At 59.4% G+C, this 25,487-nt stretch overlaps 1 protein-coding gene across 1 annotated transcript in view; it reads right to left on the minus strand.

Moving 5' to 3' along the window:
- SORL1 (sortilin related receptor 1) overlaps nt 1-25,487 on the minus strand; it is a 74,737-nt gene that overhangs the window by 36,227 nt on the left and 13,023 nt on the right. The window contains exons 3-15 of the mRNA XM_056108188.1: nt 21,503-21,619; nt 18,581-18,706; nt 15,289-15,450; nt 14,968-15,035; nt 13,208-13,388; nt 11,315-11,416; nt 10,496-10,665; nt 9,507-9,699; nt 8,395-8,512; nt 8,232-8,305; nt 5,414-5,502; nt 1,151-1,329; nt 637-823 (exon numbers count right to left, since the gene is read on the minus strand). Of these exons, the coding sequence (XP_055964163.1) occupies nt 637-823; nt 1,151-1,329; nt 5,414-5,502; nt 8,232-8,305; nt 8,395-8,512; nt 9,507-9,699; nt 10,496-10,665; nt 11,315-11,416; nt 13,208-13,388; nt 14,968-15,035; nt 15,289-15,450; nt 18,581-18,706; nt 21,503-21,619 (1,766 nt within the window). The remainder of the gene's footprint in view (nt 1-636; nt 824-1,150; nt 1,330-5,413; nt 5,503-8,231; nt 8,306-8,394; nt 8,513-9,506; nt 9,700-10,495; nt 10,666-11,314; nt 11,417-13,207; nt 13,389-14,967; nt 15,036-15,288; nt 15,451-18,580; nt 18,707-21,502; nt 21,620-25,487) is intronic.

The following is a 25,487-nucleotide window of genomic DNA, read 5'->3' on the forward strand; positions in this document are numbered from 1 at the left end:
CCCGCTAGCTCCTGTCCTCAGGCTTCCCAAGGCAGAAGGCCCGCATCACCTGCCCGTGCTCCAAACCGGAACATTCCAGCCAGCAAGGCCATGACCCCACCCCAAGACCCTCCATCTGCCCCTCCCTGGGCCATGGGATCAGCCAACGGGCAGAGTCGCATTAGGGATGGCTCGGACCCGCAAAGTGATGGGAGAAGCCAACACAAATCTCCTCGACGCCTTGCTCTCTTGCTCCGTGTCCACCATCGGCCATGTCCACGATTGGGCCATGTCTACCCACCACCCAGATCCCCCCGGGCCCAAGGCCTGCGCTTCTTCCGTTTGGGACGTGAGCCCAGCAGACGCCTATAAGTCTTTTCCCACTGGAGAAACAAAGTCCTTCTAGAACAAAGCCTCACACACAAGGGCCCCCTCGCCGGGCTCCTGCTGCCCGCGCTGTCCGGAACCCAGACCTCTCTGGTCCTGAGTCGTGACCTCCAACTCCAGAGTCCCAGCCCCGCCCCCACCCACAGCTCTAAGAACTAACGGGAGCACAGATGCCCCACGCATCTCAGGCTACCTGACCCACTGTCCCTTCATGGGGCCATGGCCGCTCCTGGTGCCCCCATAGCCCAGGCAGAACCCCACAGAACCCACCACTCATAGTCCTCACGGGTGCAGGAGCAGTTGGCCACCACCACGGGCCGATCAAAGTCTTCGCCGTTGAAGCACGTGGCGTGTGGGGTGCGGCGCTTGAAGACCGTCTTGTGCCCCAGCAAACACTCGTTGCCCCGCTCATCGGAGGGGGACCACAGCTTGTAGTCGTTCTCGGTGCAGGGGACCCCTGCAGGGCGGAGACCGCGGGACTTGTGACCAAGTGACCGGCCCTGTCCCTCCACTTTCTGCAAAGGGCATATGGGGCTGGACTCCTCAGTGGGCAGGAGGGGAGAGTGGCACCAAGACATGGACATCTGGGGGGTCTAGAGCTGACTGGGGGTCACGCTGAGATCTTCGGCAGCTCTGGGTGCCCCCCACCTCCGCAGCACTGTACCCCCTTTCTGTTTTGGGGGTTGGAACAACGGATTCAGAAAAACGCTTTTCATGCACACATTCCCACGCATGCCAATAGGCACGCAGGGAGCACGCGGGCCTCGGGGCGGTGGGCACTCACCCAAAGCGTCCGTGGCGTTGATCTGGAGGATGAGCCAGCTGTGGGCGTTCTCCTTGTTGGAGCCGAAGACTGTGAAGACGGCGCTCTTCTCCCCGGGCTCCGTGAGCAGCCCGTACACGAACACCGGCTGCTCGGAGAACACCGAGGTCTTCCAGGTCTCGCCCTCGTTGGTGCTGTACCTGCCCGGACACAAGGGGGAGGCCCACGGGGCTAGCATGGCCAGGCCAGGGCTGGGCTTCCTGATAATCAGCCGGGCACCACTGAGACTCACGCAGGCATGCTGGGGTCTAAAGCGCCCGGCTAGTGGAAGTGGCACCTGCAGCCAGCTCCGGAGGGCCCTGATTGGCCAGCAGGTGCTGGTAGGGATTCTCCACGGAATGAAAACAGAGTCAAGCTCTCGCTGTGATGCTAAGAGGGAGAGAGAGGGGAGCAGGGAAGCTCCCCACTCCCCTCAGAACAGGCCTAAGAAATGTTGGAAATCACGGCAGACTGGGAGAGAGCAATGCCTGTTCCCTAACGCTCGCGACAGTCACAAGTCAGATGTGAAAACTTCTGGGTACAAGGCAGGACACACACACACACACACACACACACACACACACACACACACACACTGACCTCCCCCGTTCCCACCACATGGTGCGTGCGGCCAGCAAGGCAGATGCCTCATGCGGACGACCTGAGACTCTCAGCCTGCAAACCAGAGTCCCTCACCTTGAGACAGGAGCCGCCTGGACCAAGCACAGACAGAGCATGGCGCAGCCCCTCTGCTTGGCTGGGCCCAGGCCCTAACCCCCGGGCCCGGGGCTGCAGCCTTCAAAAAGAGAATCAATACCACAAAAACCAAAATAGGCAGAAGCCTCCTCAGAGACTGAGTTTAACCCGTGCATATCAGCACCGAGTGCCACCGGGAAAAGAAACAGCTTCCTGGACCCTCGACTTTAGGAAGAAAGCAGCTCTAAATTGTTACAGAGGGCAACTGAGGCGAAGCCATCAGCCCGAAGTATCGACAAATTCACCTTTGTTCCCCCCCCCCTTTTTTTTAGTTCGATGGTGGGGGTGTTGTTTGGGCCACACCTGACAGTGTCAGGGCAGTACTCCCAGTTGGTGCTCAGCAGTGCTCAGCACTGCTCAGGGAACCATATGTGGTCTTGGGGATCAGGCCAGGCCCACATAAAGACCCCAACCTGCCACATGCTTGACCCTAAGCCAGTGACCTCACTTCCTTTCCCGTGGCCCTGAGCTTAGACTTAAAAATGGAATCAACTCTTTCAGGGCATGTTGGAGATGTTTCTGGGGCTGATGGCTCAGAGGTTACAAGTGACATCACGGGCAGTCATAGGGGACTCGGGGACAGCAACGGATCTTGGGAAGAGGAGGAATTCCCCATGGCTCACGCAGGCATTGAGATGACGCTAATTTTGATACCGACGGGGTTGGGGAAGGGGGGAGAAGCGAACTCTCCTGCGTCATCGTCCATCTCCTGGATCCAACAGAGGCCTCTTACCCAGACAGGACAGGCGTGAGCTGCCTGCTCTGGAGAATTCTGGAAGTCTCTCTACTCCCATACTGCCTCATTAATTCTATGCATTATGAGCTCCTCGAACCTCAGAACTTCTAAACATTGGGGCTGGAGCAATAGCACAGCGAGTCGGGTGTTTGTTTGCCTTGCATGCGGTCGACCCGGGTTCGATTCCCAACATCCCAGATGGTCCCCCGAGCACTGCCAGGAGTAATTCCTGAGTGCATGAGCCAGGAGTAACCCCTGTGCATCACTGGGTGTGACGCAAAAAGCAAAAAAGGGAAAAAGAACAAGAACTTCTGAACATGAATCAACATTGCTGCTCCCCAAAGCTCCCGGAGGCAGCTGCCAGGAAGATGTGAATGACGCTGAGGCGTGGGGGGCCAGGCACGAGGTCCCCGGGCACAGTCCTCATATTTAGGGAACCGGGCTATTTCAGAACTGCCAGCGAGGTGCAGTCACACTACCAGCAACGGGTGAGAAGGCAACAGTGATTCTGGTGAGAGCAGCCGGGCATGACGTGAGCCGAGCCAAACCAGAATCCACCGCCTGCCCCTGATTGGAGCAGTGACTCCCTCCTCCACCCCCTCCCCCCCCCCCCCCCCGCCACTCAGCCCCCACAGTGCTAGAGGCGCTGCTGACGTTCCTCTACTTGGCTGTCCTCCTGCAGGAAGCTCTCCTCAGGAGGGCCAGAGAGAGAGCACAGTGGGCAGGGCGCTGGCTTTGCACTGGACAACCGAGGTTCCATCCCCAGCGCCCCATATTGTCCCCACCAGGAGTGATCCCTGAGTGCAGGGCCAGGAGTAAGCCCTGAAAGTGGCTAGGTGTGGCCCCCAAACCAAAGACAAACTTCCATCAGAAACAAGCCCGTCCCTCGCCTCCGCCCGCCGCCTCCCAAGCAGACCAGAGAGACCTGGAATGCGCCCACCTCTGCATCCGTGGTGGGCGCACAGGAAGGCTGGTATGCCCACGGGAAATGATGCCTCGTGTCCAGCCGGGACCCCAAGGAGGGCCAGGGGTCTCCTGGGCACCCCCACTCAACGTCTGAGCGCCAGCATTCATCACCTCCCTGGAGCCCAGCAGCCCTTCCCGTTTCGGAAACGAGCACACAAGGGCGGCCTGAGGAGACTGAGCATGGCCCAGTTACTCAGCGACCCGACAGCTCCTAATTGCCGGCACAGAAATTCTTGCCTCCGGTGACCTTGCAAACCAGCCGAGGATTGAGGCCATAATGAAACAGTGGCAAAACCGCGGCCAGTGTATGAAGGAAACTGAATTGGTGAGGCAGGTGCTACGTGAAGGCTGTGAGGGGAACTCACAGGAACGTGTGTGTCTGTGTGTGTGTCTGTGTGCGTGTGCACACGAATGCACATGTGTGCGTGTGCTTATGTTTTTGTGTACGTGTGCGTGTGTGTACGTGTGAGTGTGTGCACAATGTGTACGTGTGTGCATAGACATGCATGAGGGTATGTGATGTGTCTGCATGTGCAAGCACAAGTGTGCATGCAAATGTGCGTGTGTATATGTGAGTGCATGCAAGTGTCTGTGTGTGCATGTGCGCAGGGATGTGCGCATGTACACACACGCAGATATATGCAAGCGTTCACGTGTGTGTATGTGCACATACATGTGTACATGTATGAGTGCGTGCGTGATGTGCATGCATGCACATAGTACACACATGCACACTCACGTGTACACGAGTGTGCATGAGTGTGTGCCTGTGTGTACATGCATGTATGTGTGTGTGCACACGTAGAAAGGGCCTGAAAAGGAACCACGTGCACACCAGTCTGCTCCCCTCCTTGTGGGAGAGGAGACGGTGGCAGCTCTGAGCACAGCCCAGGGAGGGGACAAACCACCCGGCCCTGTGGGCTGCCAGCCGTGGGCATGCCAGGCGCTGACCACACAGGTGGGAGCAAGCCTGGACAGGCACGGTGACAGACAGCTGCCTGGGAGGCTGGTGTGATCTTGACATGACTGGGATTCCCATGCAGAGGCCCCCAAGGGCGCACCCAGGCGGAGGCATGCAGGAGAGGGGCGGTGGTCTGGGCGAGGCTGGTTCTACCCTGCACGTCTCGCTCCTGTTTGCGGCTGTGTCCCGGGCAGCGCGGGCACCAACAGATGGCCTCAGAGGACCGGAGTCCTGCTCGGCATGGCCAGGCGCCAACTGGGCATGCTGACGTGAGCGGCACCACACAGGCAGCTGCCATTGGCTCAAGCCTCCAGAGAGGGGCGTGCAGCCCGGACCTGTCAGGCTCCTCAGGCAGCCTATCCCAAGGACCCTGTTCCCTCCCATCCAACAACCAGAACACAGCCGGTGGTGGTGGTGGTGGTGGTGGTGTGGGGCTGGTGGGGCTCAGGACTTACTCCTGCACTCAGGGATCACTCCTGGCAGGGCTCAAGGTCCCATCTGGGGTGTCAGGGCAAGCGACCCTCCTGCTGTAACCCGCCCCCCGCCCCAGTCCCGCCAACCCAAACTGGAGCTCCTTAAAGCGTCAATCCAGTTCTGGCCTTGGGAGACGGCGGCCGCCCCTCCTCCACCCCCACCCCCACTGCTCAGGCCCTGCGGCTGAGCCGCTCCTCACAGCAACGCCTCGACTTCACCTGCAGGGCCTGATGCCCGCTGCATGGGCAAAGCCCTGGCAGTGACTTCTCCAGGTCACCAACCGTGCTGAGTGAGGACACGCACTTCAGATCCCCGACCGGCAGCCCACAGTGCAGGCGTCACTGACACTTACTTCAGCTCGTTGGTCTCTGTGCCCTGCGCAATGGCCATGATGATGCCGCCGTGGTCGCCCCAAGTGTAGTAGTGGGGCCCAGGGAGTGCCTGGGAAGGAGGAGGCAGGGATGAAGCTACTGCCAGGACAGCAACTGTGCGCCCCCCCCACACACACACACACCACACATGGTGACATGGAAGGAACCATGTACCACACCTCCCCACACATAAAGACAGTGACAGGGAAGGAACCGTGTACCCCCCTCTACCCCCCCCCACACACAGTGACAGAGAAGGAACCATGTACCCTGCCATACACACACATATAGTGACAGGGAAGGAACTTGTCCCCCCCCCCACACACACACACATAGTGACAGGGAAGGAACTGTGTACTCCCCCCCACACACACAGTGACAGGGAAGAAACTGTGTACCACACACACACATACACACACACACATAGTGACAGGGAAGGAACTGTGTAGTCCCCCCCACACACAATGACAGGGAAGAAACTGTGTACCACACACACACACACACATAGTGACAGGGAAGGAACATGTACTTCACACACACACACATACACACGTAGTGACAAGAAAGGAACCGTGACCCCCCCCCACACACACAGTGATAGGGAAGGAACCATGTACCTCCCCCCCACACATACAGTGACAGGGAAGGAATTGTGTACCACATATACAGTGACAGGGAAGAAACCATGTACACACACACACACACACACAGACACACACACAGTGAGAGGGAAGGAATCATGTACTCCACACACACACACACACACACACAGTGACAGGTAAGAAATTGTGTACCCCCTCCACACACACACACAGTGACAGAGAAGGAACTGTGTAACACACATACACATTCATATAAACACACACAACAGGAAAGGAACCATGTACCCCCCAACACACACACATAGTGATAGGAAAGGAACTGTGTAACACATACCCAGTGACAGGGAAGGAAACATAACACACACACAGTGACAGGGAAAGAACCATGTAACACACACACACATACACACAGAGTGACAGGGATGGAACCCTGTCCCCTCCCATCCCCTACCCCCCCCAACTCCCTGCAGCAGAAGCAGCAGCGCCAGCCACTGGACTACAGCATCTCCATCCAGAACACACACCTCCCCTCTTCCCCTGGCCCACAGCACCCAGGGCCCAGCTGTGGCCCAGCAGTCAGCCCCCACATCCCCCGCCCTGCTGCTCTCGGTGACGAGGCCCTGCACCAAGCTCAGCCACCCAACGTGCCAGGAAGCCAGAGCACCCAGGCAGTTGTCAGAGGGGCAGGGAACCGGGCAGCTGCGACCAGGGCTTGGGCAGCCCCAGAGCTCAGGGAGCTGGACCTGCTCAAGGAAGAGGGGGGAACATCAACCCTGATAAAAGCGAATCCCAAAGGGACATTCTGAGGTGAAAAGAAGGTTCCGGAATAAGACGGGGCTGCTGCACGGGAATCTCCTATAAGAGACTGAAACAACCAGCCCGCACGCTTTCCAGGAGGGGCAAACGGCATCTCGATTTTCAAAGGGGGCGTTTCTAAATATTCTGAACAGCACGACAACAAGAATAAACAACATCTAAGTTAAAGCAGCATTCTGAGGAAAGCATAAGCTTTCCACGTTTTCCTTGAAAAGGAGCTAAAGCCGCGAGCGTGAGGCGCTAGAGACTAAATTCCCACGGCAATTCCGATGCCGAAGAGCAGAAATCAACACAACGGAAAACAAGGCAACGGGGGAAAATCAGAGCCAAAGGCAAGTTCTTTGAAAAGATCCATCCCATTGTCCAGCCACTAACAAGCCCACAACAATGGAAAGAAAATTAAACACTGAGGGTCAGAGAGCTCGGAAACGGGTTCCCACCGTGGATCCTCCTGTCACTTAGAAAGCAGCAAGAAAACGCCTCCCACCAACTTAGACCAACACAGCCAGTAACTCAGATGAACAGACAAATGTCTTGAAAGACACAATTCAGGGGCCAGGGACGTGGTCTCCAGGGGCTAAGGCACTTAGGAACAGGGCAAGTGGATAAAGCCCATGCAGAGAGCTGCCGGACCCCGAGTTCAATCCCAGGCACTGCCGGGACCCCCGGGGAACCCGGCTGCAGTGGCCGGAGGCGGCTTCTGGCCCTACCCAACACAATTGCATGTGTGGCCCTGTGAGATGCAGGAGTGTCAGCCTGACCCTGACAGCGACAGAAAAAGGGGGCTCAGAGCAGACCCTAAATCTAAACACGGGCCCAAAGTATAGAGGGCGTCAGAGGAGGCCCAGGGGGTGGTGTCTGTGACCGGGGGAGGGACGCGCTTTTCCCAGGACACAGCACAGAGCAACAGGGAAAACACAGATGCGCCCCCAACTCAGAACAGTTGCTCTTCGAGAGGGACCCCCAGGAAGACAACACTCATGCACTGTGCCCCCCGCCCAGATATGCCAGGAGTGGCACCAAGCCACACAGACAGAAGCAAAGGAAGGGAGGCTGGAGCGATAGCACAGTGGGGAGGGCGTTTGCCTTGCACGCGGCCGACCCGGGTTCGATTCCCAGCATCCCATATGGTCCCCCAAGCACCACCAGGAGTGACTCCTGAGTGCAGAGCCAGGAGTAACCCCTGTGCATCACCGGGTGTGACCCAAAAAGCAAAAATAAAAAGAGAAGCAAAGGAAGAACAAACATCTGCATTTGGTTCAGAGTGGCACTCGGGGCAACACCAGGAGCCCACGTGACAAGCTATGAAACGGCCAGGATGGCCGGCTGTCTGGCGTGGCGCTGGGCACCTCTCGCCCCGTGGCCACTGGCGGGTCCTCACCTCTTGCCACCGGGCACCGGCGCTGCTGGAGATGTACACGTTGGTCTTGCTGGCCAGGCTCTTCCCCACTGAACCTAAGACACGGCGGGAGAACAGCGTTGCGCTGTGACCTCAAGTCACCGCCAGCCAGAGACTGGGGGTGGCGCATGAGCCCGGGACTGACCGGTGGCGATGATGAGGCCGGGCGCGGACTCCTTGGACAGGATGGGCATCCTGCGGAGCTGCAGGTTCAGCAGCTGGCTGAGACGCTGGGCCAGGTGCAGGGAGCAGCCTTGGGCGAGCTGCGGACAAAGACCCGGGCAGTTCAGCACATGGGATGCCCCCCAAGGTGGGGTGAGGCCACAGTGGTGAGGCGCCCTGGTGGGGACCGCAGCCTCCAGGAACCAGTTCCAGCCCCAAGAGCACCAGCTCCCAGAGCCTCTCGTGGAAGGGAGACCAGAGGCAATCCCCTCCTGAGGTGATCCCCCCAGAAATAACTGCACAGAAATAAAGCAGTGATGGGGCCGGAGCGATAGTACAGTGGGGAGGGCGTCTGCCTTGCACGCAGGTGACCCGGGTTTGATCCCCAGCATCCCCTGAGTGTCCCCCAAGCACCACCGGGAGTAATTCCTGAGTGCAGAGCCAGGAGTAACGCCTGAGCATTGCAGGGTGAGACCCAAAAAGAAAAAAAAAAAACAACAACAAAGGAGAAATAAAACAGTCATAATCCTGCGTCACCTCCAGGGACACCATGGGTAGGGGGCTTTCCTGGGGCTTCTCGGAGCCGACGAGAAACAAATGGACCTCTTGGGCCTGTTTGGAAAGACCCCAAGGGGAGTCACAGAATCTGGTGAGAAGGAAATCAAGAATCAGGAGGCAGGGGATGGAGCAATAGCACAGCGGGTAGGGCGTTTGCCTTGCACGTGGCCGACCCGGGTTTGATTCCCCGCATCCCATATGGTCCCCTGAGCATCTCCAGGAGTAATTCCTGAGTGCATGAGCCAGGAGTGACCCCTGTGCATCGCCTGGTGTGACCCAAAAAGAAAAAAAGAAAAAAGAATCAGGAGGCAGACAGCTTTGCTGGTGAAAACAGGGACGCACAGAGACGCCTGTTCCAGGTCTCGGGAGTCCCGGAGGGAGGGACAAGACCCCCAGTCACTCAACCCCCTCCCTCCCTCAGTCCACACTGCCGCCGTTCTGGAACCGAGCCTGCGGCCCTGAGAGCGGGGAGGGAACAACGCTGCCCACCGTCCACGGCCCCCCCGGGCCGGCCCAGCATGGCCGCGGCAGCCGTACCTCACAGTCGATCTTCTCCCCGTAGCCCGTGAAGGCCGGAGCCCGCAGGAACTCCCAGGTGCCCCCTTTGTCGAAGGTGATGACGGACCTCATGTTCTCCTCGTTCATGGAGCCGTTGATGAGGGTGGCGATGTAGACCCCCTGCAGCCCCTCCACCCGGTGGAAGTCGGCAAACGGCTCGTTGGCGAAGTACCTGAGGTTCGGGGGCGCGAACAGACCCTGAGCTGAGGTGGGCGGGTTTTCTGTGTACCAGAAAATGCGACTTTTTTTTTTCTTGGTTGGAGTCAGTCGGTTGAGGCTACTCCCAGCAGTGCTCGGGGCTGGCTCCTGGCACAGTGCTCAGGGGTCAGGCCCGTCCATAGGTGGTGCCGGAGATGGAAGCCCCGTGGGCTGCGTGCAAGGCTCGCCTCTCCCTCCAGCCAACAACCCCGTTTCACCCCCGTTATTCTCCTCAGGCTGGAGCTGCTGATTCCCAAGCTTCCCGCGAGCCTGGCCTGGGCCTGGCCCCAGCCCACCCCAGCCACCCCCATGGCCCCTGGCCATCCTTCCGGTCATCCTGGGCCTGGCCCCAGCCCACCCCGGCCTCCCCCCGTGGCCCCCTGGCCAGCCTTTCCGGTCACCCTGGGCCTGGCCCCAGCCCACCCCAGCCACCCCCATGGCCCCTGGCCAGCCCTTCCGGTCATCCTGGGCCTGGCCCCAGCACACCCCGGCCTCCCCCTGTGGCCCCCTGGCCAGCCCTTCTGGTCACCCTGGGTCTGGCCCCAGCCCACCCCGGCCTCCCCCATGGCCCCCTGGCCGGCCTTCCGGTCACCCTGGGCCTGGCCCCAGCCCACCCCGGTCTCCCCCATGGACCCCTGGCCGGCCCTTCTGGTCACAGCTTGCTCCCCTCTGGGCCCCTCTCTTCCCGTCTCCTTCCCCAGTCTCCTCCCTCCGGGTGGTCCCCCCTGGGAGCAGAGGGCAAGAAGCAGGGGGTGGCGGGGGCCCCCTACCTGACCAGGGTGTCGCTCCCTGCCCCGCCGGGGCTGTAGTAGAGCACGTTCTCCAGGGACAGGGAGAAGCGCAGCCCCTCGGCCTCGGAGATGTACAGGTTGGTGCGGTTGTTGCTGTGGCTGACGCACACGAACACTTGGTCCTCCGATGCGTCGGCGATGTAATACTCCTGCGGGCCCCAGAGGCCGGGCGACGGCCGCCCCGTCAGGACCCACGGGAACCCCCAGCATCCCTCAGCCCCCCTCCGAGGCTGCCCCACAGTGGGTGAGGGGGAACATGCCTAGTGTTCTAGTGCTACGGACCCTAATGCTGATCTCCTTCCCTCCCAGCACTGCCTCCCACCCCCCCAACCCCCCAACCCATCCAAGCCCAGAGAGAGGAAAGCACACAGGGGCACGGGGCAGGCAGCGCCCCCTGGTGGCCACCAGCTGCCATGCCAGGCTCACACCCGCCCTCCACCACATCCCTCCTGGAGGATGCAGCTGTGTCTTCAATGCCACGGTCAGTGACCTGGTCACAGGTCGGGACCGCCTGCCCCGGCCTGCCTGTCCACCCGCCCAGGCTCTCCCTCCTGCCTGTTTCTAGACGGTGAGACATCGTAGCACCTGCAGCCTCCTGGGACCCTTGAGCCGGCGCTGGGGCCCCTCACCTCCTGCTCCTTACTACAGGCACCCTGGCCAGTCTCTCTGTCCAGCCCTTCCACAGGGAGCCCAGGGATGCTCCCGGGCAGTTCTGCGCCCAGCAGTGAGGACGGGAGGTGAACCCGGACGGAGCACAGAGGGGCCCTCCAGACACCAGTCCCCGACCCCGGCACTCACAGTAATAGGATGTCTGGTGACAAACTGGGCCGCCCGCATGGGCTTCCGGCCAAAGGAGACCCAGAGCTGGACAGAAGACTGCTGCTCGCTGCCCAGAAGGTTCTGCTGAGAGGGGAGAGAAGTCAACAGCAGTGCCCAGTTGATGCCACCCAACACAAGCCCGCGGGCAGCAGGGCGGCCACAGCCTCAGAGGCCCCAGGAAGGAGAGGGTGTGGCAAAGGCCCCCGCACGCGGCGTCCGCCTTCACTGGCTTCTCCGGGGTAGGGCCTGCAAGACCCTGAAGCCTTCAGTGGGCGTCACGCTATGTCAGCGGAGACGGACTAGGTCTGATGGGAAAGGCCGGGCCGGGGAGGGAAGGGAGGAGGCAGGACACCGGCAGGAGACGAGCAGTAAGGGGTGAGGCCAGAGCGCTGGGTCCGGGGGAGATGGAAGCCAGAGACCCCCACACACCCGTGCAAACAAAATATCTTGGGGTTACAGGGATCGTCAAATTTGCACTGATAGTTGGTGATATTTTTATCCATTCTCTTTTCTACACGATATACTGCTTATGTAGGTCTTTTGCAACAATATGTTTTCTGGGGCCGGAGAGATAGTACAGGGGTCATGGTGCTTGCCTTGGATGAACTCAAGCTGGGTTCAATCCCCAGGTACCCCATAGGGTCCCTGAGCCCTGCCGGGAGATCCTTGAGCACTGCTGTGTGTGGTCCAAAAGCAAAATATAGAGAGAATATATTTTTCTGGGGCCCCGGTGTATGGTGTAATTCAGGGGTAGAGATTTTGCCTTGCATCTGAGAGGCCCTGGATTCCCCAGCATCGCCAAAAAACCAGTCATGGGTTAGAGTGATAGGACGGTAGGTAAGGCATTTGCCTTGCACGAGGCCCACCCAGGTTCTATCCCCGGCAACCTATACAGTGCCCCAAGCACCACTTGGAGTGATGCCTGAGTGTGGAGCAAGGAGTCACCCCTGAGCATCCCCAGGAGTGGCCTAACCCCCCAAAAAAATTATAGCAATATTAACAATAATATTGGTAGAGCCTGGAGCCCGAGATGCAGCGCACATCACACTGCATCTTACAGAGAGGAAACCTCAGCTGAAATCGCTGAGGGTCCTATGAAAGTACCCGGTGAAGTCCCTTATATTTACGGCAAGTTGATATTCACAAGGTGTCAGGGGTTCACAAGGAACAAAGTCTTTTCAACAAGTGCTCCCTACACCACCGAGTAACTGTGAGTGAAGGAATGAAGCCAGATGTCTGCCTCACAGCAGAGTCCAACCATAATCGCAAATGAAGCCGTGAGCCTGATTCTCAGAGCTCAGGAGTAAATCTCTCTGGCTTCTTGGCATCACTAACGAAGGGGAAAATGAGATAAATTGGACTTGATCAAAATGTTAAGGCTTCTGGGTTGAACCGGACACCATCCAGGAAGCAAAAAGACAAGCCCTAACATTAGAGAGAGGCCTGGCCATGTATTAAACATGAAAAGACAGTCCAGCTAAAACTGGCCCAGAAAAGTGAACAGACCCTGGTTTGATCCCCAGCATCCCATAGGGTCCCCGGAGGCGACCAGGAGTGATCCCTGAGCACAGAGCCAGGAGCTCTGAGCATTGCTGAGTGTGGCCATCCGAAACCAAAAAAAAAAAAAAATAGAACCATGGTGAGACATCACTTCTCGACAAACGTTAACTGTACCCGAACCCAAGGCTGGTGGAAATGACACAGACTGGTTTCCCAGTGGCAACACCACCCCCAGGGGGCGCTGGAGAGCAAGAGGGGCAATTGTGGTCTTGTACAACTGGGGGGTGTTGTGTGCTCCCCGAGAGACGGCGGATCTCACTGCTGGATCGCAGCACTTGAGCCGGGTAAGCCCTCTTAGCGCCTGCGACTCACCACGGCTGTGGTGGCGAACAGGTACTTGTCACGGATCTGGAAGTCTCTCACTTCCTCCAGGACCACCTCCAGGTTCTCGCGGGACTGGAAGAAGTCGGAGCTCCGGAACACGGTGGAGTAGCCCGAGGGCTCATGCCGTTCAATGTAGATGGTGTTGGGCTTGTCATAGGGATCAATGCCCCTGCGGGGGGCGGGGACAGCAGATATTATTCCCACAATTCCCCACTGGGGACACGGAGTCCCGCTCACGCGGCCACCCAATGGGAACAAAACCTCCAATAACACCCTCAGGTTTTCCCACCTGTCCCCGGGCTTTGTGGGTCACACCCGGCGATGCTCAGGGGTTGCTCCTGGCTCTGCGCTCAGGCAGCACTCCTGGCAGTGCTCAGGAAGGGATGCCGGGGGTCTAACCCACATCGGCACGTGCAAGACAAATGCCCTCCCCGCTGCACTATGGCCCTAGTACCAAGAATCGCCGTTTGTGTCTGATGTTGTGACCCTTGTTTTCAAAGACCCTGGGGCAAACGGGGTTGGCTTAAGAGAAGGGAAAGGAAAACGCAGCCAGCAGTACCCAGCATGGTTCCCGGCTCGAGTCTGAGGGGTCCATGGGGAGGACCTGCCACGTGCTGCCACGTTTCTGTGGCAGCCGAGCGCTGGCCTTTCTGTCTCTCCCAGGCTGTCGTCTCCAACCAGCCCCCGTGGATCCATCTGACCGACCCACAAATTCCATCTCTCACAAATGCTTTCCTGCAAACACGCGGGCGGCTGCTCGCTCCCCTCTGTCCTTGCCTGGGCCAGGAGCCCAACTGCAAGGCCAGCGGCCCCTCACCCTGGATCTCCAATGCAAGGTCCCCCAGCCCGGACCCACCCCCGAGACACTCCACAGGCTTCTCCGCCACACTCAGCTCCAGGCCTCTTCTCCCTCTCTCCCCAAGTTTCAAACACCGTGGGCGGAGTGGACCGGGGCTCTGGCGCACTCTAGTATCCTGTTCTCCCAGACTGCGCTGGGTTGAGCTGCCTCAAGAGAGGAAAGATGCCCTGGATGGCGGCATCTTGCCTGTCTGTCTTTCCGTCTTGTCTATCTGGCAGGGTTCCACGCTGATTGGCGCCCTCTTGCTTGGGCCCTGTGGATGCTATTACAAAGGCTTTATGGCACGGAAAGCCGTTGACAGACAGGGGCAAAGAACCTCGGGGTGAGACTCGGTGGAGGTGATCCCCCAGACCACAGCTGGGTTTCCTAACACAAAAACCGGGGACAAGGCAGCCCAGCCAGCAGGCAAAAACCGTGACAGGCAGCACCAGAGAAAGGGCAGCAGAGCCAGGGGGCAGGGATGTCCCCAGGGCAGATCAGTCCCCCTCTCCTGCACTAACAGACTCTCCGTTCCTGCAGAGACAGCTTCTTTGGAGAACTAATCCCCACCAGAGCAAACAGAAAGTGAGAGAGAAAAGAGAGCCGGAGCGATAGTACAGCGGGGAGGGCACTTGCCTTTCATGCAGTCTGCCCAGGTTCAATCCCCGGCATCCCACATGGTCCCTCAAGCCCCGCCAGGCGTGATCCCTGAGCGTAGAGCCCCGAACACCACCAGGAGTGGCCCTCCAAAAAACACCCCCCACCAGGTGATTGCAAACAACGTGTTTTCTGAACTGTGCGCTGGGGGCAAGAGTAGAGAAGGGTGGGGTGGGGGCTGAGAGGAGCCCGTGAAGTCACCAGCAGTGGGGCGAGGAGACGAGGTGGTGGGTGCAGCAGAAGCAGAACTCACCAAGAGAAAGACTTGACGTGCTCCTGGATCATGACCCATGTCTGGCCGAAGTCATCCGACTTCCAGAGCTGCAAGAGCCCAAAAGGAAGAGACATGCTCGTGAGCGTACACCCAGGTGGACAGACCCACCGGCACCAATGACGGGTCGTGAAGGAGGCCAGCCCCAAGAGCAGAGCGGCTGGGCCAGCTGGGTGCCCCCGAGGGTTTGCCAGCTGGGTCCATCCCTGACACCCGTTCAGTTCTGTGTCGATGTTTGAGGGGCAACCCCACAGCTCAGCCACGGAGGCAGAGGAGAAAACATGGGGTGGGACTCCCACTCGCCTGCTTGTTGGGGTGGGACCTGTCGTAGCCCAGGAGCAGGTTGGAGGCTTTGCTGTGTAGCAGCAGGTCGGCGGCCCGGAAGGGGATGGAGAAGCCTTGGATGGTGCGGCAGAAGTCAAACGTCACCCAGAGGTACTGCGCATACGCGTCGGCAAAGATGTACTGCAGGAGAGAAAGAAGGGGGCTGCTGAGAGCCAGGGCTGGCCGGGGCGCGGCCCCCGGGGCCACAAGCACAGACAGAGGGTTCTGGGGTGTGAAAGGGCAGACACACACAAATACACACAGACACACACACACCAGCAATGCCAAGAGGCTCATACTAAGACATACATCTCACAAACACACACACACACACACACACACACCAGCAATGCCTAGAGGCTCATAGGAACACATACACACACACACACACACACACACACACACACACACACACCCCAGCAATGCCAAGAGGTTCATACTAAGACATACATCTCACAACCACACACACACACACACACACACACACCCCAGCAATGCCAAGAGGCTCATACTAAGACATACATTTCACAACCACACACACACACATACACACACACACACCAGCAATGCCTAGAGGCTCATACAAACACATACACCACACACACACACACACACACACACACACACACACACACCAGTAACAGCCAAAGACTAGTTTATCCTTCCACTGGGCTCCAACTGGTACTTCTAGGAACAAGCACTTGAGGGATGACTCCGGGACCAGGAGCCATCTGCCTGGCAAGTGTTGGCTGCAAGTCCGATGCCCGGTGTGTTCCCTGGGCCTGGTCCCAGCCACTCTGCCGTCTGGGGTCCAGTGTCATGCTCCGCAGCTGGGCGCGTGCACACGGCACCACTATGTGCCCGAGCGGCCACCCGCCCCCACCCAGAGCTCTGTGGCTGATCACTGCTAGAGCTGATTCTGGGGCTGATCCAGCCCCCCCAGGGAGCAGCGGGCCTGAGTGTGGAGCCCCATAGCACGTGGGCCTCACCATCTCATCCTCATCTTCGGCCGAGCACTTTCCGGGGTTTCTCGTTCGCTAGAATCCTGGCTTCCTGCCTTCTCAGATCCTGGGGGCTCAAGGCCTCTCCCTTGGCCCCTCCCCCATGCTCCCCGCCCCTGCGGAACGCAAAGCTACCAAGTCACCTCTGAAGTTAGACCCCCAGAAGCTCCCTCTCCGCACGCCAGTCCCCCAGTAGGGTCCCCCCTTCACACTCTGGCCCCACCCCACTGTGCTTCCTTCTGGGCTGGACGCTGCTGGGTAGGTACATCACACCCCTCCCAAAGGCGGCAGGGCCTGGGGCCAACAGAGCTGACCTGCACGGTGCTTGCACGGTGCTTCTGCAGAACCAGAGGGCTGAGGGCACTTCAGTGAGCTTCACAGGCAATAGGCCCAGTTTCAATAGCACAGGGTACCCAGAGCCCAGCAGGGAGAGTCCTCCAAGCACTGTGCCAAGGGGAGCCCCCGAGTACCACTGAGTAACACACACACACACACACACACACACACACACACACACGCGTGCGCGCGCGCGCGCGCGCGCGCGTGCTTTCAAGTGCATTCTGGAATATTCCATCTCCCCAGCAATCTTTGCAAGCGCTTCTGTCCCAGAGGCCCTTCCTCTCAGGGCTGAAAGCGGTGTCTGGGGAAATAAAATCTGGGCCCTGAGGCCAACTGCGTGCAGAGGAAAACAGCCCTTTCCACCTCTTCATTTGCATCACCAGCCCCAGGTAACATGTCACAGTTCAAGTGCATTATTTTTCAGCTCAGCCAAGAAGTGGGAAATTCACTTAGGGCTCAAATGCCCTCGGGCCAGAGAGATAGTACAATGCTCAGGCACTTGCCAAGCCTGCAAAACAAGCCTTTGAATCTCTGCCCGGCAGGCCAAAACCAAACCAAACACCCAAAACTGTCTCCCAACTCTTACTTCCAGATTTTGCCTCCTAACTCTTACTTCCAGATTTTGGGTTAGAACCCAGAACAGGGAGAAGAAAGACCGGGGTCTGTCTGCTTCTAACCCAGGAACCTCCAAAAATGAAAGTTCTCATCTTTTCACTAAACAGCCTGATTTTTTACTTTATTGGATCTTTTATCCCCATGGAGGGGGGGCGGGGGGCATCTATGAGTGATCAGGACTTACTCCCGGCTCTGTACTCTGGGATCACTCGTGGCAACGCTTGGGGGAGCCCTTTGGGGTGCGGGAGATCAAACCCGGGTCAGCCATGTGCAGGGCGAGAGCCCTCCCTGCTGCCAGGTCAGAGAAGCTGCCCAAGGGGCCGCACGGCATCATCGTAGCCCTATGCGCTATGAGCCTTGATAAGGGGTAAGCAGGGTACACAGATCTCCCCTCAGAAGCTGCTGCTCCCAGAAACCCTCCAGGAGGATGGGCCCCAACGAGCCCTCAAACTCCCACCCCTCTGGTCTCAAGTCCAGAGCCAACCTCTCGGCTGAGTTTCCAGCTGGGAAAACAAGCCAGGAGGCTCAGCAGCCGCTGAAGTCTGGCTTTTCTTCCGTGGACGCATACGTCTTGTGCACACGTGATGCACACACACAAGCCACACACAGGCCAGCACACACGCATGCTCACACCAGCACACCCATGTGCACACACAAGACAACACGCATGCCAGCATACACAAACGCACATATATCCACACACGCACATGCACACACCAGCACACGTGTGCACACACACACTCATGTACACACGCATGCGCGTGGGCCGGCACTTGTGTTCACACACCAGCGTACACGGGTGCACACACAGCCCAGCACACAAGCACATGCACACAGGACAGCACACACGAATGCACACACACATCAGCCTACACATGCAAACATCAGCACATGCACTTGCAAACACACCAGCACACACGTGCTCACACAGACCAGCACACGCACCAGCTGGCTGCTAAACTGAATGATCAGGGTCTGCTGGAAGAGTTGATGGACCCTGTGTTGGTCCCATGGGGCCGGGTGAGGGAGTTTGCCACCTGGGGCATTTGAAAGCAGCAGGTGTACTTAAGTCTGGGGGACCATCAGGGGTGCCGGGATCAAACCAAGCCGGCCATGAGGAAGGCACCCGCCCTGCCCACTGCGCTCTGGCCCCGACCTTCGACCTTCAGCTGCCCACGGCCTCACTCTCGTGCCCGCAGAGAACAGAGCCATCACCAAGCCCCCCATTGCAGGGCTCAGCCACCAGACTCCAAGAGACTCAGAGCTTCCGGGGTCCCGGGCACCCCATCCCCACATGTCCCCCCAAGCCCTCTCACACGCCGGTTGTCCGCGGGGCTGTGGTAGAACTGGGCAATGACGGCCTCGCTGCTGTTGCCTGGACCAAAGTTCAGCTTCTCCGAGATCTTCCCGAAGGACCTTCCGTAGTCATACGACACGTACACCTGCAGGGACACGCAGGTAAGTGTGCGTCCACCCCTCACCCCCAGGGGCAGGAGGGGACACAGGCCGAGCAGTCCCGGGGGCAGGAGCGGAAGAGTGTGGACGCACTGGGAGAAGGCAGGAATGTCCCCGGGTCACCTGAGTCTCGTTCTGTTCTCACATCCCAGAGGAAGGCAGGGACCCTCGTGGGACTTCCAGGAGCAGCCCAGAGGGGAGCCTGGGGTCCAGCGATGGGCAGTGGTGAGGGTCCCCGCGGGGGTGAGAGGGCAGAGCCCCCCCCACCCCTCCCTCCTCCCACCCTCGCCAAGTGGCCCCGGGGAACCCTGCTTTTGGGAAGGGCAGGTAGGGCACGGCTCCCTTCCCTCCTGCCCCAGGAAGCACACGCGTGCACAGGGGCACACGCCAGCACCATGCAGGCAGACACACTCAGACTCAGGGCTGGTTCCCTGCCGAGAGACAGACATGCCGTAGGGCCCCGGGGACCACACACACACCTGGCTCCCTACCCAGCCGGAACACTTTGTTTTTCTGCCCCATCAGCCTCCCTGACCTCACCGTGACACCGACTCCCTCCCTGCAAAGAACATGAGGGGGCTGGGGGGCAGGGGGGTGGTACTGAGCCTCGAGAGCCGCTTCCTGGATCATGGTCTTAACCGATAAAGAGGCCTGAGACCGGTACAGCTCTAAAGCCTGTCCCCAAGGCTCCAAAACCACAGTGGGGTGAGGAGGGGGGGAGGGAGAGAGCAGGAGGGGAGGTGGAGAGGTAGAGGGGAGGGGAAGAAGAGAGAGAGAAGAGGACAAGAGGACGAGGGAGAGGAGGAGGAGGGAGGGGAGGATGGGGAGGAAGGAGAGGAGGAGGGGGAGGACGTGGAAGACTCATCCCGCATGTGACCTGCTGTGCGCCCATCCCCCACACTCGATGACTCACCTACAGGTCACCCTGCAGGACACTTGGCGAGGGCAGACTCTGCAGGTCTCAGGGGCTCCCCCACCCAGAGAATGGGGCTCCCAGCTCACGGCCGGCCAGTGGCAGGGCCCGGCTCAAACTGCCCCCAGAGATGCAGAATGGACACAGCCAGGCATTCTGGTGCCAGAGCCCGAGCTCACTCCGAGCCCCCGTCAGGAGCCCAGGGCTGCTCCGCAGACATCCCCAGCTGTGTCCCCAGCCCCATACCTGTCTAGTGGCTGGACCTGCCTGGGGCGCCTCTGCAGGCCCCTCTGACCCCGGGATGCCCCCAGGTAGGTGAGAGCAGTCGGGAGGGGGGGGTGCCTGTCACCTCCGCGAGAGAGAGAGAGAGAGAGAGAGAGAGAGAGAGAGAGAGAGAGAGAGAGAGAGAGAGAGGTGGCAGGAGCTGATTGTGAGGGCCAGGCCAGCAGGATACTTTTGTGTGTGTGGTTCTGCCTGTGAGTGCGAGCCTGCTGGGGCCGCTGCTTCCACACCGGGCCCCTTTCCATCCCTGGTCCCCAGCGCTCAGCTCCTACGGCTCCCCTACGAGCCGTTCCTTCCTCTCGTCCCTTCCCTGCTCGGTCCTTGCCACTCCAGCCACCCCTCCCGCCTCTGAGTCATCCTTCATTTCCCATCATAACAGCTCAGGGTTCATCGTCAATTCCTTCCCAAGCGCAGCCAGACAGGCCAGCTCAGGCCCCGAGGGATGATCCCCGGGCCCCAACTGTCTTCATTTCAGTGCTGATCTTCCTTCCCAGGCCCGCCTCTCACTGCCAGCGTCCACCAGTTTGTTCCTGAGATGCTCCCCCACTGTCCCTCAGTTCTGAGTGACCGACCATCCCAGATGGCCCCAGAATGGGGGTGCAGAGCGGTCCTGGCGTGGGGGACGGTCACACTGAACCCCGGCCTCCTAGCTTCTCTCAGACACAAGCATCAGTCACCAGGTTCAAATTAAACCCAGGTGACCCCGTGAGCTCTACCCCGAGCCAAGACACCACGTCCCACAGGGCCGCCCGCTCCGAGAAAGAGGGGAGAGATTGTGTTGTGCGCAGAGTGCATGTGTGTGCATGGGTACATGGTGTGTGCTCGTGTGTGCTGACGGTCGCATGCGTGTGTACGCATGCATGTGTGCTCGTGCGTACGCATGTGGCATGTTCGTGTGTTCTTTTGTGTGCGTGCATGTGGTTTTATGTGTATACATGTGTTTGTGCGCACGTGTGCTCCTGTGCACATGCATGTGTGCTCGTGTGTACATGCACATGTACTCATGTGTTCATGTGTGTGCTTCTCTGTACGTTCACGTGTACATTTGTGCTCAAGTGCGCTTGTGTGTGCACATGGATTGAGTTACACATACACGTGTTTGTGCATATGTGGAGTAAGTCTGATGTGTGCGAATCCACACGTGTCTTGCCAGCTGAGAGTGCTGTGAGCCGGGAGGCACGTCTGTCACCACCACGGGTGACCCAGCAATGCTGCCCCCATCGGACCTCAGTGAAGAAACATCATGAAAATCCCCCCGTGGGAACAAAGTCCAGAAAATCCAATTCAACCACCCAGGTCTGCCGGGCAGCCTGGGGCGGGCAAGGAGCCCCTGTCGGGCTCAGCCAAGGGCACCCTGCCAGCGTTCTGTGGGGCAGACATAGGAGCGGGAGCCCACCCCGCCCCCACTCCTGGGACCACATGCCTGTGTCCAGTCAGAGAGGGGAGAGACCATGGCAGGGGCGGGGCGGGGAGGTCCTCTTCTCTACTGGATCATGCTCCCCACCTGCTCCCCAGGACCCCATATTTTCTCTGGCATGAAAGTCCCCACAGCTGAGAAAAGGGCGATAGAGTCACCGCAGATACTTACGTCGCTGCTCTTGGGCCGCGCCAAGGCCAGACTGTCCCGGGCCAAGGCCACGATGACGTTGCTCTTCTCCCCGGCCCAGTGGACCACCATCTGGTTGTGGGAGTCATTCAGGCTCACCTGGAAGAGACGGGCAGGGCTGAGGGCGCGGGTCGCAGCCGCTCTCCCCCTCCTCAATCAAGGCTCTCTGCTCGGGATCAGGGTGTGGGGGGTGAGCGCCCCATCCCTGCCACAGAACGTCCCACCACCTCTGGTTCTCTGGAGCGAACGTTCAACCACTGCAGCCGGAAACGCGGCACAAGCAAAGCCTCTGGGGTCCCATCAGCGCCGGACGCTGTGGGGAAGCGGGTCAGGCCACACTGCCCTCAGAGGCTGCAGACTCCACGGAGGGCGCTCAGCCACACTCGGGGAGAACCTCTCCTGGCAGGGATGCGGGGGCCACACCGCCCAGGACCCCCAACAGACCCTCAGGGCACTTCAACCCCCCAACACTTGGGCAGGACAGACTGAGGATGAAGAAGAGTTAGAGCAGAAGGCTTGCAACGCCCTCCCCGGCACGCCCAAAGCCAAGCACGGGGGCTCAGAAAAAGCCCCTCACCTCCCCCTCCCTGCCGCGCCCTACCCCAGCTCCCCACGGGCTCCTCAAGAAAGGAGGGGGGCTCCCCTGGCGGCTGAGGACAAGGCGGGGAGCGCTCGCTGCTGCTCCGCCCCCACACCTGCGTCTCATTACACGCGAGCCCCAAACTCAGAACGCACTTGAAAGGAAGCGCCCTGTAAAGCACCCCGGTCTCTCATCTTGCTTCTGGTTTTCGTGGGTCTTGGTTTAGGAACCACACCCAGCAGTGCTCAGGGCTCACTCCTAATAGGGTCTGGAGGACCCTTTGGGGTACCAGGTTTCGAACCCAGGTCAGCCGCATACAAGGCAAGCGCCCTGCCCACTTACTATCTCTCCAGACCCCTTTTTGCTTTTGTTTATTGTGGGTTTTTTTTGGAGGAGCGGGGGGCGGGGGAGGATGCCCACGCCTGATGGTGCTCTGGGATGACTCCTGGCTTGTCCAGGGGTGCTGGATATCGAACCTGGGTCAGCCGCATGCCAGGCAAGCATCCTACCCACCGTACTATCACTCCAGCCCCTGCTTTTGTTTGTTTGTTGAGGTTTTGGGGCCACACCTGGCGATGCTCAGGGGTTACTCCTGGCTCTGTGCTCAGGGAGCATTCCTTGGGGAAGGGTTCTGGGGACTATACAAGGTGTCGGGATTAAACCCCGTCAGCTACGTGCAAGGCAAGTGTCCTACCCGCTGTCCTATTGCTCTGGCCCCTGCTTTTGCTAACACTGTAGCACTGTCCTCCTGTTGTTCATCGATTTGCTCGAGCGGGCCCAGTAATGTCTCCGTTGTAAGACTTGTTGTTACTGTGCTTGGCATATCAAATACGTCACGGGTAGCTTGCCAGGCTTTGCCGTGCGGGCCACATACTCTCGGTAGCTTGCTGGGCTCTCCGAGAGGGGCGGAGGAATCGAACTCAGGTCGGCCAAGTTGGCCGTGTGCAAGGCAAACACCCTACCGCTGTGCTATAGCTCCAGCCCCACCATTTCTAAATGCCCCTCTTTCCCGGCGAGACAGGAACAGAGCCAGCAAGCCAGAGTGGAAGTAGCAAAGGGCCTCCCCTTACTCCATCCAGCCTGGGCCTGGGGGTACCGGGGACAGCCAGGGGCCACTAGCACAAGTGCCCCAGGAATCCCCACTAGAACTCACCCCTCCTCCCAGACCACCCCTCAAAAAAAATAAAAAGACCTGAAGCCAGAGCAATAGCACAGTGGGTAGGGCATTTGCCTCACACAGGGCTGACCCGGGTTCAATCCCTGGCACCCCACATGGTCCCCCCGAGCCCTCCAGGGGTGATCCCTGAGTGCAGAGCCGGGAGTAAACCATGAACACCATCGGGTGTGGCCCCCTAAGGGAAAAACCAACCCCCCCCCAAAGAAAGACAGGCCAGACCCAAAGATCAGGCCGTCCTGACACGCAGAGAACTGAGTTCTCCGGGCAGCCCCGGCCCCAGCCTCTTTGGGGACCCACACAGCAGGACAAATAAGGCAGCCTGCTTCCTCTCTCGGCCGCGCTGGCAGCGAAATACAAAGAAGCATTTTTAAAACTCTGCCATGAAGTTTAAAACAAATATTCTGTCCTTCAAGTGCAGGGACGGGGGTGACCGCTAAATCCCCGGGTGTCACGACCGGCCTGTGGAAAACCAAGACAGATGCCCAGGTCCAAGAATAACAAGGTTCCCCCAAAACATCCGCGTGCAGGAACCCACACACACTCACACTCGGCATTAGGTCACCCTGCGGGCCGTTTCCTGCCCTCGGGTACTCGAAGAAAGATCGCTGTCCCTGGGCGCTCCCCGGGGTGGGGGAGGAGGGGCTGCGGGGAGGAGGAGAAATGTCGACGATCCCTGCGGGGGGCGGGGGTGGGCGGGGGGGGCCAGGACCATCCTACAGCGGGGAGGGCACTTGCCTTGCAGCTGATCTGGATTCATTCCCCAGCACCCTATGGGGTCCCCCCCCAGCACCACTAGGGATGATCCCTGAGCACCAGCAGGTGTGACCTCCAACCCCCTAAAAAAGATAAATAGAAAGAAATAAGCCCCCCACTGGGGGCTGGAGAGATAGCACAGTGGGTAGGGCGTTTGCCTTGCACGTGGCCGAACCGGGTTCAATTCCCAGCATCCCATATGGTCCCCTGCGCACCGCCAGGAGTAACTCCTGAGTGCAGAGCCAGGAGTAACCCCTGAGCAACGCCAGGTGTGACCCAAAAAGCAAAAAAAAAAAAGAAAGAAAGAAAGAAAGAAAGAAAGAAGCCCCCCTGCTCTGAACTTGTTCAACTCGGACTTCTCCTGAAGCTCAAGAGGCTGCAGCCACAGAACCCGGCCAGGACTCGGCAACACACTCCCACCTGCCCATTTCACAGAACAGAACACAGAGGGAATGTGACCCGGGGACGGAAAGGGGCGCGTTTCACACACTTTTTCTCTTCACCACGAGGGTGACGACATCCTCCTTCCCCTGGCTAACGCCAGCTTGTGTCAGCTCGCACCCTCAGCTTCCCTTTTGGTGGGTCCCGGCAACTCCAACGCACCCCTCCCCGGGGGGGCACCCCGGGTTGTCGTGGAGCAGACTGCAGGCCTGGCTGTTCCAGGAGCTCCCTGGGGGAATGTCATCACCCGACTCTGCTGGTTGGAGGGTAAGAGGCAGAAGGGACAGCGGGAAGAGGAGGGACCGCAGGCCCGCTGAACCCATGCCCGCGTCCTGCAAGGAGGCAGAGCCCCGAGGGAGACTCAGACATGGCGTCCAGTGCGGTCAAGCCAGGGCGGGGGCCGGGGCCGCGTGCAGGCAGAACACACTAAGGTGGACCGGCCACAGCACAGCCAAGCCAGGACGGTGAGGTCCTGGGGAGGGTCTCAGGCTAGCCCATTTCAAGGTCCCGGTCTGTGGCTCTGCCGGGTCATGAGGAACAGCGCCCCCTCTCGGCCTTCTAATGAACAACATGAGCACTTAGGGCAGCACAATGCCAGGTGTGTGTGGGGGGGGGGGGCTGCGGTGGGGGAGGAGAAAGAGCAGCCCCCTAGAGATCTGAGGTCCTGGCATCATCTTTCTTTAGGGGTGGGTGGGGTGGAGGAGGAGGTCCCTAAGTGGGGCTTAGGAAGCCTGTGGGCTCCACTAGTGACTCGCAGCCAACCAGGCCAGTGGGTAGCTCCATGCAGGGACCCCAGGAGGTGGCACTATTGCAGCCCAGGCCTTTCGGGCACCTCCGGGCTATGAGAGGGGGAAGGAGTGGAGCCCAGGTCAGGTGTGTGCTGAGCATGCCCTGACCACTGCACTGTCTCCCAACAGGGATCCACGAATTCCACCAAGAGAAGCTAAACGACCAGCTCATGGGGTGGGGAGTAAACCCACAGAGGCAAAATTAGGGGAAAGGGATGGGATTAGGAG

This window comes from Sorex fumeus, unplaced genomic scaffold (assembly GCF_029834395.1).
Source record: "Sorex fumeus unplaced genomic scaffold, SorFum_2.1 ptg000198l, whole genome shotgun sequence".
Classification (NCBI taxonomy): Eukaryota; Metazoa; Chordata; class Mammalia; order Eulipotyphla; family Soricidae; genus Sorex; species Sorex fumeus.